The following is an 18,352-nucleotide window of genomic DNA, read 5'->3' as shown; positions in this document are numbered from 1 at the left end:
GTTTAGTTCCTACGCCAAAGCTAAAAAATCGCGTAGTGCTATCGTATAGCATTTAAACACATCGTTTAGCTCCCGCAGGTACACGATTGTTTAGCGTTCAACATCACAACGACCAGCGGCCATTGCTATACGATCGTCTAGCTTTTCTTCACATCGTGTAATGTCTGGAACTAGACGATCGCTTAGCAACTGAACCTGAACAACGATTTTGAGCAGAAGCTGAAAAACTGGAATAGTAGCTCGACCTCCTTCACTTGTTTCTTCGATTACATCTTAATTTCAACTCTAATGACTAAATAAATTACATACTCTTGTTAACACATATAAGCTCATAAAACAAGAGCTAATTACAAATTTAATTGAGAAATTAAAGAGAACTAAAATGACAAAACTCAAAAAACCATATCAACGCATTAGTTTCATATATCTCATGAAAAACATCCACCACACCAAAATTAAACCGAATTGAATGCTTAAAAGATGCTCTGATACCAATTGTAAGAGTTAGATAACATGCAGCAAAAGTATCAAGGATCCATAAGCATTCAAATTCACTAATTTTAGCAGAAACTAAAGCATGTTCTTTTAAAAAGAGGGTTTTAAAATCATACCTTTCAAGAACTTGATCAATCAGTAGCAGTCTTCACCAAAAATCACCTTGAACCACCTCAAGATCTTCCCCACTGTCTTCTTAGAGTTTTAGACTGAGTTATAAGACTCAAGAACAGCTTGAAACAATGAAGAACGGGCAGAGACTCACAACAATTCATTTTGAAGAACACTTTCTTCTCACTGATTTTTTCTCTCAAAATTTATGTGTTATGCATGCCCTCAATTCACTCCAATCTTCTTTATTTATTGCAGATGAACATGCAAAGAAGAGAATTGCATGGCTTGCAGCTCATACTTGAAGTAGTAACGAAGAGAAGGAAATGGGTTTTGTGTGAGCATGAAGAAGATGATATTGGAAAATCAACATTTTCCATTTTAAGCATGCAAACTGATTTTCAATTTTCTTTTAAAATCAAATTTTGATTTCAAAAACTATTTTGATTTATAAAATTGAAAAATAATTTTCTAAAATTAATTTCATAAATTAATTTAATATCAAATATTAAATTAATGTTTTCACAATAATCATCTTCATATATTTAAATCATATTTAAATATATATTCTTCTATTTTGTTTAATTTGAACGTTTCAAATTAGTTTCTCAAGCTACTCTAAAGCTTAACCATTTACGAGCTAGTAGAGGGACCTCGCGGACCTACAGATCATAGGCTCCATTAGAGATTAATTAGCTAAACTCATTAGTCTGATTTAACCCCCATTTGTTGACTAATAAGACACTTCACTATAGCCCATAGTTGATTCCTTTCATTGTAGATATATTATGTCCACTTAATAACCATAATCAGTAAATCATTCTTTTACAGGTTGTTTGTAATCACAACTAGGTCAAAATTACCATTTAACCCCTATGAATACATCTTGTTCCTTAAGTTCCTACTGACCCTCTAATGAACAATTCTGATTCATAATCTCTATGAATCAAATCCTTTCTCTATCATGAGAAGGTGGGGCCCCGATTGTTCAAGACTTGGAATCGGTACTTAAGAGAACAATCTATCTACTAACTCTAAATAGGGTAGGAGTGAATTCCATCTTGCAAGGCTATGTCCCCAGCTATTCATCCGGTCTTATCCCCAAAATGGGAAGGTTATTGAACAGTGTTGTTAGACTACTCTCACCGTTTGCAGATCAAAGGATAATCTCGAACAAACAGGAGTTCATAGCTAGCTCAGGATTAAGATCGAGTTAACCTAGGTTATTTGATAAATAAAATAGTCAGTTTTAACAATAAACGGTCGTTATAAAGAAAAGTGACTATTTTTCATGATCCAGTCTATATACAAACTCATTGCATAGGATGCCCCCACTCACATGTCTCAACATGAATGATTTGTGGATCACATCGTTTGTAGTACTTTACAACTTCTTGTAACAACTACATAGTGGGCCGCATCCAATAGTGTTACCAGGATGAGATATCCAATTTCATCCATATATTTATTAGACCATTTAGGCTATATACTGTCAACTTGATCCTGTTTATGTCACTACATAAAGTTACAGTATTCAGACTATAGCCAAGGATACATTTATTAGATTTTTATAATAAGATGCAAAATCAACAAGTCATTATTATTGATCAATAGAATGCTTAACACGAACTACGAGTTCTAGGACATTCCCAACATAATGATCCTATTTTCTTCCACTGCTTGCTTCTGCATTCCAACATTACTAAATCTTCATCTGAAACATATATCGTTGTATTGCTCAAAATCTTTAAGTGAATGAAGAAATCTCCGAGATCCTTCTGCATAGTGGACGTCGGCTTTAAGCCAAACCATTTAAAACTCTGTCTCCCCCGATTTTTCATCTTCTCTATCTCTCTACTTCTTTATCGCTGGCAAAGTTATCAATTTCTTTTTGAAATCGTCTTTGCCAAAAGTCTTTCTCCTTCGAGGGCTTATAGGTTCATTTCACAAGAGAGAAAAGGAAGGGTCAGCAATTTTGTTCCTTCAACAATAAAAAAGGAAATTAAAATAGAGTTAAATTCACACAAGGGACATTTGTTCTAATTCATTGACAGCACATCAAGCATTTAGAAAAGGCTATTTTTTATAACACTAATAGATGGAAACGAGAAATGCAATAAAAAAAAAAACTATATGAAAAACGAGTACTTATCAGAGATGATTACTGATAGAGGTCTATCAGTCACTATCTCTAATAGCTTATTTATGTCTATCAGAGATAGACACTTATAGACTTATAGATTCTATCAGTCTGATATACCACACATACAAGTCTATTTGTGTCTATCAGAGATAGATACTAATAGAATTTATCGGTCTGATAGACCATGATAATAGTCCACCTGTGTCTATTAGAGATAATTAATCGGTGTTTATGATAGAAGTCTATTTATGTCTATCATTCATTATTTATATTCAAATATAAATAAATTAGTAAATAAATCTTACCAAGAAACTTATTGATTTTTCATGTTATTGACGTAATGTATTCTCAGCCTAAGTAGTCAAAACAGTTTTCATTAAAGAAGTAGCTTTACTTCGATCATGAAACCACTTTTGCAATATATTTCTAACTGAATCAAGCAAGCTTGCAATAGAAAAATCTTTGACATCCTTTAAAACTAAACTTACGTCTTCTGCAGTATTTGTTGTCATCATTCTATAACTTCTTCTTCTTGAATATGCACGAGCCCACCTCTCAAATCCAACGTTACTAATATAACCTCGAATATTTAGACAAATTGACTCCATCAATCTCATATTGTACTCAAAGTCATGAAAAGTGTAAGATTTAACAAAAATAAATAAAAACTTGTCAATTAAAGGATCATTAAATGAAAGCTTCAAATTTCTTAAAAGATGTTGCATGCATACACAATACTAAACATTCTTAAAAACACTTAAAACTCCTTTGGGAATGCTCAGATGCCTATCAGAAACGAATACTAAATTTTCTCGAGCACCAAAACTATTTCATATGTTTTCAAAAAACCATTTCTATGATGTGTCATTTTCTGAATCTACGGTAGTAAATGCAAGAGGGAAGATTTGATTGTTAGCATCTACTGTCGAAGCTGTTAATAGAGTGCCACCAAACTTACACTTCAAAAATGTGTCATCAACGAATATGGTAGGTCTACAATACTTCCATCCCTCGATTGATGCACCAATAGCCATGAAATAAAATTTGAAATGTCCATTTTCATCAATTTCTAAAGCAACATGTGTACCTGCAAAAATACGTGGAAACATTAATAGATAGACAGTGATAGATGTCTATTACAGTCTATTAGAGATGGACAGTGATAGAAAAATATCACTGTCTCTCAATGATAGTTGTCTACAATTGTCTATTTATGATGGATAGTGATAGACAACTATCATTGATAGATAGTGATAGTTGTTTATCACATCTATCTACGATAGGGAGTGATAGAAATTTTCTAAGAGAAATATTTCATCAGTCGTACCTAGATTCATTTCCTTCAACTTTTCAAAGAACCTTGGAATCAAGTTGTATGATTCAACTGCATCACCTTTTAATGACCTTACTATGTGTTCTTTTGTCCTCCAAGCTTTTTGATAATTAACATTAACACCAAGTTTTCTACAAGCCTTATGCATAATATCTCTAGGAATGAATTGATCACTAGAGATAAACCTAAAATCATCTTTCAAACAATCGTCAATTACGGATGAAGAAGCTTGCTTATGACAACTTTGAGTTGTATTAATTGAACAATCATGGTCAGAAATGTATTTCCTAAGAATCCACAATTCACTACACTTGTACCGAGATGCCCTAACATACCATTTACAACTTTCTTACAAACACTTGAACTCAAATGACTTTGAAGTTAATCTTATAGTCCTAAATTGAAAATTCTTCCTCAATGTTATTATGTAAAAACATATTGACAGGATTTCTTTACTTCCAAGTACATCTTTTTTCCTTCAAATCGCCATTAAAATGAATAACTCGTATAGCTTCATCATTTGAAGAAGTAGAAGTAGAACCTAAACATAACATTCGATCACCACCTACACTAGTAATAGAAATAGAAGATCCTTTCAAAGAACAATTACTTACATGAGCAACTAAAGGATGTCTAGTGATTTCATCTTTAGCCAAAGGCAAAATACCAACAAACATCCTTGTCTTGTACAGTTTGAACATTTACCAAGATCCAAGAGTACTGACAATTCTAGCAACCCATCCAATTGAATCTCCTAGAGTATCAAATCAACTAAACTATTGAAGTCTATCATATCATCCACAAAAATTTTAGTAACCTTATAATTCTCATAAAATTATAATAATTCTACTATCCACCATAAAGAGCAATTATAGGAATATTTACAATGATATCAGATTACTACAAAAGGGTAAAAATATTATATAAGTAATTAATAAGTGAAAATATCTATTACAGATAGACATTGATAGAAATCTATTATTGCCTATCAATAATAGACAGTGATAGATTTCTATCTCTGTGTAATAGACAGAGATAGAGTTCTCATGAAGAAAATTGTACACAAATTAAATCAATCAACGAGGAAGACCAACAAGCACATTCTATAGTCCCAAATTATATATGCATATTCACACGAACGAGTAAAAAACAAAGAATAATCAAAATGAGAAAAAAAATGAAAAGAACACACACAAAACAAGCAAAATTGCAAAATGATAGACAGTGATAGAACGCTATCACAGCCTATCCCATTTGCATTCCAATTAGCCACATTATATGAGTTAAATTACAATCAGTAGAGACATGGATAGAAATTTGATAGACATAGATAAAAATCTACAACTTTTTATCAGATAGTCTATCACTATCTATCTTTGTATGGATAGACATATATATTACAGATAGACATGGATAGAAGTCTATTACTATTTATCAGGTGATAAACAATGATAGAGATCTGTTTTTGCCTATCACTAACATAAAGACATAAAGTCTTGTGTAGAAAATTAATTATAAATAGATTGAATTAATCAAGGTAGAAAAACAAGCACATTCTATAATCCCAAATTAAGTATACATATGCACAACAACAAATCAAAAATAGAGAATAATAAAAATGAGAAAACATTGAAAAGAACACACGACAGAGATGGAGTTTTATCACTGTTTATCGCTGATAGTTATAGAACTCTATCACAGTTCATCTAATTTGAAATCCAATTAGCCATGAGGAGGAGGAGGAGGAGGAGATGATGATGATGATGAAGATGATGGAGAAGAAAGATGATGGTCTGTCTTTAAAGTCAAGCAAGAAGAAGAAAGATGATGATCGTCGATTATGCGCTGATGATGAAGAAGAAAGATGATGATCCATCTATAAAGTCGAGCAAGAAGAAATCAAGCAAGAAGAAGTCACCGCACTCGAGGAATAAGAAGTCGTCATAGACACTGAAGTCGAGCAAGAAGAAGTCGTCGAACTCGAGGAAAAAGAAGACGACGAAGTCGAAGAAGAAGAAATCGTCGACTATGCGCACGAAGTTCAAATGTAAAAAGGGTATTTTAGGAAATTTTAAGATAGGGAAAGCATGCTTGTTGGTTACGTTTTTATTTGCTACATGTGTAAACAGTTTTAGATTATCTCTATTTATAAGAAATTTCCATAAAAAAAACTATTTTCATCCATTTTCTATAAAATGTAAGAGTTATTGGAATTGATTTTCTAAATATTTAACGATAGCTTAAATTAGAATATGTAAACCAGAAAATGAACTTATTTATAAATATAACAAAATATCACCGTCTTACTATCTATTTTTTATAGACTGTGATATTTGAAAATATTTCCGGTAGTTTTATTATTTAAAATAATTACACTTCTTTATAATAATTACCCTTACTTATAAGGATATTATAAAGGAAAATTGTTTTAAATGAAAAAACTGCTAGAGGAAAATTTCACGGTAGACATTAATAGATAAGTGTCTATCATAATTAATGATAATAGTCTATCAATATCTATCACTGATAGATATAAACATGTTACTATATTTATAAATATTTTAGTTCATTTTTCAATTGAAGATAACTTTATTATAAAATCATCCCGCAAACATGAACTCCTTTCCTAGATTTTTAAGGGGGAAAAGACTGCACACTATTTGGTGATGTGGTCAAGATTTTTATTGGTAACTTGTACTATCAAGCTTAGGTTAATAAAATAATAAAAAACACTAGAATCCCACAAAAAGTAAAGTTTCTTCATAATCTCATCTCATTCTACCGGAAAGAGTAAAACTGACGCATGAACAAGAGATAATAAGGATTTGACCATCCATAGTTAATCCTGTTACTTAACTATATTCTCAAAACATGACGATCAAACAGCTTAGCAAATACACGATTGGTAAAACGGCAGAAAACGTGCACGTTTTACTGCAAAGTAGAAACTGCTTACGTAGGAGTATTTCAATAAGGTTTACAAATAGGTTCAATGTGCAGATTTATATACAAAGGTTACAGACATCATCAACTTCATGAAGACGACGATAATAAACCACAAATTGGATCTCAACTTCATAGGTACACTTGATGCACAGCTGGTCGGCCTTCTCTCCTGAGATAAGATTTTCAGCTCTACACAAACACGACCCATTGTTTCTTTTCATACAATTTTAGGTCCTATCAACCAACAATTTATTCAGGTAAGTTAAGGTAAATTAATAGATGGTGATGGGGCAGAATCCTCTGTTGATCCATGATCAACGCGTTGTTTCTTTCGGGGAGATGAAGGTCCTGCGGACACATCACCGTACAACTCAGATTGGCGAGTCTTTTGCTTATTATCCTCAGCTGAGGGCACCACCTCGGAGTCCTTCGATTCACTGCCTAGTTTCTGCTGCTCCTCGATGATCTTCTGCAAATATTTCGCCTGAGCTTCTATTCTCATTTGTAATTGCCTCTGAACCTGGTACCAGATTCAAGCAAATCAAACTTTTTTTAGGTACTGCCTTAAGCTTTTGAGATTTTAATTAAATAACCAAGAGAAGAAATGATTTCCCTCTCTCTCTACTCCAAAAGCTCAACTTAAAGCCAACAAAACAAAATTACTTGAAATTAGAAATTTCTAGCAACCCTCTTTGGTTTTTGAAAATCATAGTTTGTTTTCTTACCGCTTCTTTGCCATGGTTTTCATCTTTTCTAATCAAGTTCATATAATAGCCATGTTTATTGGATTTAGGTTCTTTCTAAAGCGAAATGAGCAATTCATACATTCAATAACAACTTTATTGAATAAAACCTCAATAACATCTTTATTGATAAGAGAATAAGTTTATTGTTTACAAACCACAAGTTTTACGACACAAAACCCAACAAACTCCCACTTGGACTAAAAGTCCAGTGGTAACACATGTATTCACATAATGCATGTTTCAGTTTTTAGAGAGAAATTCAATAAACTATGCATCACATACCCATGGTTTGTCTTCACTAGACATCATACCCATGGGTTTTTTAATACTTGAATTCTTAGTTAAATTCTAAAAACAAAAACAGATTTGTAAAAACTACTATCTTTATTTTTCAAACTTTGACTTGATTTTTGAAAATCCAACTAAAATGTAAATAATAGAACAAAGAAACCAATTTATGACAATAGTGTTTATAAGCTTAATTTTTCAAAACCAAAACCTAAAAACTAAGGCCCCATTTGGTAACCATTTAGTTTTTAGTTTTTATTTTTAAAAATTATGCCTATTTCATCCATATTTCTTACAATGATTTGCATCTTTGTTAAGTACAATGGTCGAATTCTTAGTCAAATTCAAAGAACAAAAACGACTTTTTCTAGTTCTCAAATTTTGGCTCGATTTTTAAACCATTGGTGAAAAGTAAATAACAAAGGATGAAATTTGGAGGTGGAAGTAGTGTACATAGACTTAATTTTTAAAAACAAAAAACAAAAATAAAATGATTACCAAACGAGACCTAAATAGTTATAAAAAGACACCTTAGTTTTTTTTAGCTTTTGAAAAATAAACTTATAAACACTACTTTCACCTATAAATTTCTATATTTTGTTATCTTCTTTACACTAATGTTTTAAAAAATCAAGCCAAGTTTAAAATATTTGAAAAAAAAAAAAAACTTTTATAAAATAGTTTTAAAAAACTGGTATTTCTTTAACAAATGTGAAATCATAATTGAAAAATTGGAAAGAAACAAGCATACATTTCAAGAACTGAAAACTAGAAAACAAAATCGTTATCAAATTGCACCTATATTACCAATCATCCTAGGGAAAGCATTTCGTTTATGGGTGGAGTTCGGGTTGAATTTGTATAACTCGAGGTTGAAAAGTCAAGCCTACTTCATGTATGTGAGGTTAACTTCTGAGTTGCTTCTACGCAACACTGTTCTGAGCTAATTTTCTCATCAAACTCATCGATGCCTAAATACATCTCACCTCCATCATCTTATGAATTTTCAGCAATCTCAAATTTTAGAACCATTTAAGAACAGATGCTCTAATGCCTATTGAGAGGTTTCGTTCCAGTAAAGCAAATAGGGATGGCAAGTACATACGATGACAGTAACCTTTTGAGAGGATGCTTTCTCTCGCAAATCTACACTCATTATCTACATGCTGTTTCCTTGCATTCCCCATTCCTTTCATAGGGCTTGCTACTAACAACTCCACTTCGACCCACATCTAAAGCCCTTGTCTAAATCTAACAAACTCCACCCTTCAAAATCTCAGCTAAAACTCCTTTTCTATTACAAGTTCTCTTATGAGAACGGGTATTTGCCTCGCTTGAAGATCTTTCAAAACCTTCAATGAAAATTGGAAGAGTAGTAAATGATGAGGGAGGTCAAACCTCGAGCTGTTCTTGAAGACGTTTCTGAACTTCCATTTGCATCCTCAATGCCTCATTGATTTGCAGGCCCCTGAAGGATGGAATTTTTTTTGTAAAAGAAATATTTCATTGATGAATGAGAGTAGAAGAAAACCCCAAATACCTAAAGGTGATTACAACCCTGAAGGACGGAAAATTTAATAGAAAGATGCAAGTCATACAACGAACTGGAGAAAAAAAAAGAAGTCACAAGAGGAATTCTTAATAGAATATGGGTACTCACGAAGAGGAATCTGTTCCAGAGAGACTCTCTGAGCTTCTCTTCTCATCCTTAGAACCTACATGCCAGAAAGGGACGATACAAGTGGAAATCAATACACTCCATAGACAGACAACAAGTTGCTGCTGAATAAAGTAATGAAACAAAGATAAACAGACTGTTTTACCGTCTGCTGGAGATTCTGGCAAATACTTTGCAAGTCGATACTTCTGAAAGAATAAAAATGCAATCAATTTCATATTACCACCCTTTAAATATTTGCACGATAGCTGATAAATTCACTATATGGATGCACCTGTAAATGGCTTTTGACATGATATATGGTAAGACCAGGTACCCCCATCACTCTTAAAACACCTTTTGGAGTTGCCCCTACAAGAAAATGGGAAGGAAAAATTTTGGTGAACTAACCATCATCTTTTATCTAGAAACACCAACCCTACAAAGATCGTTTAAGTATAAAAATTGAAATATACAAATTTCCACATGAACTAAAATATAGAATTGACAATATCTTACTTTCAAGTGGTCTAGCAATAGAACTTTTAGAGAGGTTTGAAAGGATGTTAGGTTAATGTCTCTTTACAGGCTTCGATCACTATGCCTTTTTGTAAGTAGCTTAGTTTTATTCTTTTGAATTAAAGTCTTCTTCTATAGTTAAGTTCACACTCCTTATGTTCAGGCTGGTTTTTATATGCCTTTGTATATTCTGTCCTTTATTCAATAAAAGCGCAGTTAAAGGTGCTCAAACAAACTCATTCTAGTCTATAGATGCAACAATTTTTTACAATAAATAAATATTTCGTTGATATGAAGATACACAAAAAGAGGGAATACCCAATCAACTGATAATTATAAAAAGCCCACCAGTCATCAGGAGATTATCAAGCCTATAATTTGTATAGGAATGGTACAAACATTACATCAACCAAAAACATTAACAAGAACAGGTTCCAAGAAGATTTCAAGGGATGAAATATGTTGTTGGGGATTCTATTGTTCCTTCCCTCCAAAGAGCCCCGAGGAAAGCTCCTCTGATCAATTGAACCCAAAGGATTTCTTTCTACTTTTTGAAAGGATGGCCAACCAGGAAAGCATGGAGAGAATATTGACTTTTTCATGAATGGCAGTCTGCCAGCCAAAGGAAGCATGGATGTTAAGCCAGAATTTGTTCGCACATTCACAGGATATGAAGAGGTCCTCCTGGACTTCAGAGTTTTCCATATACATAACGCAGCAACATGGATAGGTGGCCAAATAAGGGAGCCTTTGCAGAACATCTTGGACAGTGTTTCTTGCCCCACAAAAAGATGTGGCATAAATATTAATGTAGACAAATGCAACATTTTTTTGAGGCTACGAAACAGAAAAAGGAAAAATATACTTTTGATTCATATATTTGGATATTGTTTTCTGTCTACCCACTGTAGTTCCAAAACTGATATTTTATACCTTACAATGAATAGTCACTTTTTCCTGGAGCAGTTTGAGCATTGGGATTTTTTTTTCTTTAATAAGAAACCAAGCTTTCATTGATGAGATAGATGAAAGGATATACAAGATCATGCAAAAAACATGCCTAAAACAAAACAGCCCACACACCCAATTACAGAAAGGGGCTCCAATCCAAAAGAATAAAGCTAAGTTGACAATTACAAAAAATGGTATTAACAGATGCCCTCAAAGAGGAATTAAACCGAAACGTATTCTAAAGATCCTCCCCATACTGCTCCACCCCACAAAAAATTCTACTTCTCCTCTCAAACCATATGCCCCACAATAAAGTAAAGCAGAGCAAAAAAATAAAAATAAAAGATTGCCAAAGAATCCTTCCTCTGTCACAAAAAGGAGGATTGAAAAGCACCTCCCCAAACATCCCACGACATCCTCTTACTACGAGCTAGCACAAAATCCCAAAGGTCCTAAAGAACCTATTCCAAAGTATCTTTAGTATTAGTTGACTCGATTCCTAGATAACATAGCCATTAAGTAGAATTGGTGGATGATCTCACATGGAAACATTAATATTATTTTTATGCTCACAGCTTACATGCCAACCTCTTTGCTCTCTCCTCCCTCTCTCTTTAATATCACCCTTTTCTCACTTTTGCAACTTCACTTTTCTATCTATTTAGTACCATCCATTTATATCTCTATTTGAGGCTTCTCTACTCTCTACTCAATATCACTCGTTTCTCTCTCTTGACAACTTCTCTTCCTCTCCCATCTCTCCACATTTGCATTCTCTCTTATTTGTTCATTTTGGTAGCTTGGAGCAAGATCAATCTCCCCGTACCTCTCAAGAAGTTCAGCTTTGGCAACCTTCTCAATAAGATTGTTTACCTCATGCAAGGTAAGTGGCTTTGGAGATTCACTATGAAAAAGGATCCCTTATGGAAAAGTGTGGAGGCTGCTAGATGTGGAGTCCTTGAGGTAAGGGTAATTGATGATCTCTCTCTAATGGCCAGGGGACTGTGAAGGGACATTTTCAAACTCAGCATTTTATAGACTAGTTTTCACATAGCCAGATGTAAGGATGGCATTGCACTATTGTGAAAAGGATTGAGATGAAATACAAAAGCTCAACATTTAAAATGTGCACATGGCCAAAAAGATAAAATATAAAAATTACTTCATAGGCAATTTTTTTTTTTTTTTTTTTTTGGGATAAGACTTCATAGACATATTTGATACTCCGATGTTGGCAATGCTTCATAACTAGCAAAACTACTCTCCTCTTACAAAGACAAATATATTGTAACTACTTTCCTTCCTAGTTAATACCAATAACACAGCTTTTTCCGAAGCTTGGCACTAATGAAGCAATGTTTACACTTAAATAATCTTCAGTTAGGCAGAAGTCTTATTTCCCCTTCCACTTTTTATTAGTACTAAATAGGGGGAGTAGTTTCTTATCGAAGTAACACTAATAAAATTTATAATAATAATTGACCTGGGAGAATGCTTTTCCATCCCTAGGGATCTTAGTAACAATAACAAGAGAATGTAAGAACGCAATCCTTTCTTTTTCTAATTCATGATTTCTTTTGGTTCTTACAAACACAAAAGTATAGGCATCTATAAATGTCATGACCATTCTGTGCGCAGCTCAAGTCCCTTGACATAGGACCATGGAACCCTTTTTTTTTATAGAAACAACCACTTTCATTGAGGAAAAAAAAATGAAAGAATACAAGCACGGGCATACAAAAAACCAAGCCCAAAAAAAGAGACGTCCCTTCACAAGAAGGGACTCCAACTATGCAAAAGAATGTCTATAAAATAGTTACAAAAGATCTTTGAAATCGAATCCCACAAAGAAACATGATAGCGAACAAGAGACCAAATATCGTTAGGGTCCCCTTCCCTATCTCTAAAAGTCCTATTATTCCGCTCCCCCACAAAGTCCATAAAGGTTGTACACACTCCATCAAACCATAAAAAACGACTCTTCTCCCCACGTGACGGATCGAGGAGGACTCGATCCTGCTCCTTGAAACCCTTTGACGAGCCACATAGAAGCCAAACGTCTAGAAAAACAGCTCCCAAACAGAACTAGCATACTCACACATTACCAAAGGATAAGATCCAGATCTTCCTACGCCTTCCAACAAAGAATACAACAAAACGGCCTGACAAGCAAAGGTAACTTCCTCAACAACCAATCCATTATATTAGCACAACTGTGAATAACTTGCCAGGTAAAAAACTTCACTTTCCTAGGAATCTTAATCCTCCAGAGAACGAAAGAACCGAGACATCTATGGGAGAATGATCAACCAAACTATGAAAGAAAGATTTACACGAAAACCCCTTTGAATGATTGGATCTCTAGACTCTCACATCCTTTATCCCACGCCTAAAAGAGTGACCCTCAAATAAAGAAAGAAAAGAGGTCACATCCGACGCTTCCCTGTTGGAAAGAGGCCAGCAAAATCGAAACAAAAAAGAACACAAGCTCCTAGACCAAACAAAATTAATATTCAAGACTCCATGTACAACAACTTCCACCTTATAGAAACACTTTTGCTATGACAACCAAACTTATGGCATGACCTTTAACCCTCCCGTGCTTTTCAATTAGACTCCTTCATTTAAAACCCCTTGAACTCAAGCTAGCCTACAAATACACATAGAAGTAGAACCACATATAATCAAGCTAATGCAAGGAAGAAATTGAAGCATGGCCCCATTCAAAATTTTCCCCTTTTCTAATCCTGAATATTAAGATGAAAGAAAATACATTTTAACATTACTATAAAGAAAATACCCACTATCTGGTCCACCAAGTTGTGTGATGGCATCGACGAAACGATCATGAAGATCTGATGTCCATCGCAATCGTTGTTTTCCACCTCCTCCAGGTGGCATTGGACTTTTGGCTGTAGAGCCACCAAGAACTGCAACACTCGCACCTTGTTCAGCACCTTGAGATTTGTGTGGAACTAAGCTCGCAGTTGAAAATTTCTTAGCATGATACATGATGAGGAGAGATGCAACTTGGAGAAACTTTCTGCAAAAATATCACAATACATTTCAGAAGCTTAATAGAAAAGAAAACAGAAGGGGATTTTAACAAGTCAGCTGATCAACACTCCAACAACAAATAAACCAATCGAACCTTTCTCTTAAATTCACCACAAAGTTATTATTCGGTGTCTGTTAAGACATAACATATAATTCAATTTTGAGTCACACGTAACGCTCCAAAGCACATAACAACAAAAATTAGGAAGACAAGATCCATGCACTTAAAAACCCATCTTCCAGCTTCCATGGAAGAACAATTCATTGAAGGAAACAATACTATGTAAGTAAAAAATAAAAGTTCCAGATAGTAGTCCGAGCATAATTAAGAAGCAAAAATTAAAGCCAGCTACAAAAAGAACCTATAAAGTCAAATAACTAAGTTTCACCTGGAAGGGAGTCAGAAAGTCGATGATGGCGAATGAATTAGCTTCAGACCCATCATCTCGGAAGTCAACAGAAACACATCAAAGTCTCCAAAATTTAGGGGGGAAAGAAACGCAGTTGATGGTGAATTTCAGAGGACGATGAAATGATCAAGTACTTGAAGAGGAAGTGGGGGGGCACGGCGGCGACGACGGTGGGGGCACGGCGGCAGGTAGGCGGTCTCGAAGGGAGCAAAATGGAATTGGAATTTGTCTGTTCTAGGGTTTGAGAAAGGAAGTGAAGAGGGTATGCAAATTCTGATTTTGGCAAGATGGTTCGTCAGAACCAGACGAAGGTCTCTTTCTCTCTCTTCTTTGTATTTTGTTTCTTTTTTTTAATTAAATACAAAAACAAATAAATAAATAAGAGACGGAGTTTTAATTGTGTAGAGGATGGATAGCGTGCAAAGGACGGCGATATTTATAGATCTTTCGGGTCATAATGTGGGTCCCACTCCCACGACGTAACCCGACCCGAATGGGTAAATATCTACTAATATTTCGACTTTTAGTTACAATTTTTGTTTTTTTTAATAACGAATTCAGTTTTTAAAAGTTATGTTGGGCAGTTGTTTATCTTTTTAAAATTAAGATTATTACATTATTCTTATCTATTGAATTTTTTGTTCTATGATTTATGTTTTAGGAGTGTCAACAACATTTGAGTTTAAGAATGATAAATTAACTGAAATCACATCTTGGTCATGTATACTAATTGGTATAATCGTAATGAGATTTCATTGATAGATCAATCGTAACGAGTCATAATCGCAAAAGTAATTAGATTTAGATTGCTTCTGATCATGTTTACTTAAAATTATGAATCTGTCACATTTACGGTTATACTTACCATTTAGGGTCTAACGGTAACAACAATGGTGACGTAAATATGACAATTTCACAATTCTCATTTTCTAACGGTAACAATAGTGATAACGATATTGGCGTAATTTCCAAATGTAATTGAAATGGGCACCTCCTGCCCGTCAATCAATTTGCATTTTTTTTTATAGATTTGGAAATGAGCCTCATATGTTAGTATAGGTAAGGAACACAAAGTAAACAACACCTATCATAATCAATAGACCTATTTTTCATACTGTCATTGATTTATTACATTTTCTCTAGGGTAAACATGACCCTACATGGGAGGGATTATTAGAATAAAAGATTGATAGTTATTATCTATAGTAATAAGGTGTATTCTTTTATGGCTCAATCATGAGAATTTTAAAGTTATGTGTGCTTATCTTGGACCAATTATGAGAAGCATGTGAATAAGAACAAAACTAGCTAAAAATGCAAGGATGACGTTGAAGATGACCTTACTACGTAGCAGAAGATATAGATGAATGTTGAGACTACCAAATGTAAGAATCCAATTTCAAATCCAACTTGATCTTTAATAGCCAAAAATTTTAAAATCTAATGGATACTAAATGGTATAAAGGCTTTTTTTTTTTAACATAATAATAATAATAAATAGAGTGCTCTTTTTTTCTTGCATCATATACGAAATCTAATGTTTTTATTGTGTTGCAATCTCAAGAATTTCAATTTAAACTAGGGTGGAGATACAAAACTATAGTTTCTAAAATAGATTATGAATCACAATTCAACTATTCGAGTTGATGTGGGATGACTTGTTTTATTCATACGTGTTAGATATTATATTAAATTTACCTTCACCTATTAGCTTAATCTTTTAGGTCAATCGATGATTTAAGATGGTATCAGAGCATTGTTGAATCCTTATTCCTTACATCATTCCTTTGCTCCGACAAATGTTTGGTTACTCAGCCTTTAATCGGTGCCTCAAACTACGGTTCATAGAGTTGTGCATTGTTGATGGCACTTTCGAGCAAGAATAAAGATGGATTTGTAGAGTGGCACTATCAAGAAACCTAAAGCTATGATTTCATCAGCATGAAAATGCAACAATAATATCATCGCGTCTTGGATTCTCAATTCTGTTTCCAAGGAGATAGCCACAAGCATTGTTTATGTTGGATCTGCAAAATTAATTTGGGATGAGTTACGCGATCGCTTCAAACAAACCAATGGTCCAAGAATTTATCAATTACGCAAAGAATTGGTGACAATGAATCAAGGAAGCGTGATTGTTGAGATTTACTACATGAAATTGAAGACGATATGACAAGATTTGACTGAATATTGTCCAATTCACAAATGCACATGTAGAGGATTGCAAGATTTTGTTGATCACCTTGAATCTGAGTTTGTCATGATATTTTTCACATAGGCCTATATGAAGTTTTTGGAACCATCTGAGCACAAATCCTGGTAATGGAGCCTCTTCCATCCATGGCTGAGGTCTTCTCTCTCGTTATTCAAAATGAACATCAAAGATTCATAGAAAGCGCTCATACTACTGATCCAAATGCGTTGACTATAACTGTTGAAAATTCAAAGAAGATTTATAACGATAAGTCACGGAAGAGAGAATCAATGCCCAATATGTACCAACTGTGGAATTAAAGGGCATATGATAGAAAAATATTACAAACTCTATGGTTATCCACCTAGATATAAAACGCACAACAATAATCCTCCTCAAGAAGTTTCTTCAAATCGCCATCTATGTCATCTAAACTGGTTGAACAAATTCTATTTCACAGTCAAATTTCTTCAGCAGTCTCAACACAAATCAATACACATAGTTGATGGAGATGTTTTCGTCACACCTCCAGCCGGCTAAAACTGAACCAATCACTATTGTAAATGCTTTCACCCACACAGTAGGTATTTATTCTTTAGCCTTATCTTCTATTTTTTCTCCAATGTGTCTTTGGGTACTTGATTTTGGAGCATCCAGACACATTTGCAATGATTTTTCAAAATAAAAAAATTAGCATCATGTGTGAAGAGATTGGATTTCCCACAGCGGAAGCATATGAACACCTTATATCTCTAATTTCATTTTACATAATTCAAGAAAACAGATAGATGGAAACCAAAATAAACATTCATTTCTAAGCATGCTTCTTCTATTGCAATTCAGAGAGGAAAAAAGGAAAAAGAATATTAACTCTTGAAGAAACACCTTTTCACGATTCCTTTTTGGCAGTGTGATCACAAACAAGATTTCCTCTACTTCTCTCGAACTCAGCAACACAACAAGAACCTGAACAAAGTGACAAGGACACCACCACAAAGCTACTTTGTTATTCTCAAGATGAGAATCATAAAGAGTTTAGTAGGCTTTTGCGTTTAATTTTAGGAAAAGGGAAGAAGGGTTGTAGAGAGAATTTGGCACAGAAGGGAGATCTTGAGAGAGAGATTGTAAAAATTACGTTAGATTTTGTTCATCCCTTCACTTCTCTGCCTTAATCCATTTTTGAGAGAATTATATGAGGGAATAACTCCCCACAACCACATCTAACGTGAAATAACTCCGTTGGGGTTGATGTCATAAATCTCGTGGACTCTGTAATTTGTAATTGTAATGTATAAACGATTTATTTATATAATAAAATATGATATATTTTATTTGACATTTAGTATCATTAATCCACAAAACCAAGATGACCATAGGTAACATGACCTGAATCCTGAGTGAGTTGTGAACTCCTATCTATGAAGGCGGTCTTGTGATTTGTATGGATGAAAATGGCCAGATCGCCAACTCAATAAGCCTACCATTTTAAGAATTCGTCTGAG

General features: G+C 33.9%; 1 protein-coding gene and 1 pseudogene across 1 annotated transcript; both read right to left on the bottom strand.

The window, feature by feature from the left end:
* Positions 1-3,486: 3,486 nt before the first annotated feature.
* Positions 3,487-4,759, bottom strand: LOC150032930 (uncharacterized; annotated as a pseudogene).
* Positions 4,760-6,984: 2,225 nt separating this feature from the next.
* LOC120090495 (myb family transcription factor PHL7-like) lies at positions 6,985-15,100 on the bottom strand. Its single transcript, XM_039048207.2, has 7 exons — positions 14,636-15,100; positions 13,994-14,232; positions 10,015-10,091; positions 9,886-9,928; positions 9,723-9,777; positions 9,461-9,530; positions 6,985-7,548 (listed from the first exon to the last, which is right to left on the bottom strand). Exons 2-7 carry the CDS (start codon positions 14,199-14,201, stop codon positions 7,291-7,293), a joined length of 711 nt encoding a protein of 236 aa, XP_038904135.1. The 5' UTR covers positions 14,202-14,232; positions 14,636-15,100; the 3' UTR covers positions 6,985-7,290.
* Positions 15,101-18,352: the final 3,252 nt, after the last annotated feature.

The sequence above is a fragment of the Benincasa hispida genome, chromosome 11, assembly GCF_027475165.1.
Source record: "Benincasa hispida cultivar pf3 chromosome 11, pf3_genome.v1.1, whole genome shotgun sequence".
Classification (NCBI taxonomy): Eukaryota; Viridiplantae; Streptophyta; class Magnoliopsida; order Cucurbitales; family Cucurbitaceae; genus Benincasa; species Benincasa hispida.
This window is presented reverse-complemented; position numbering and strand designations above follow the sequence as displayed.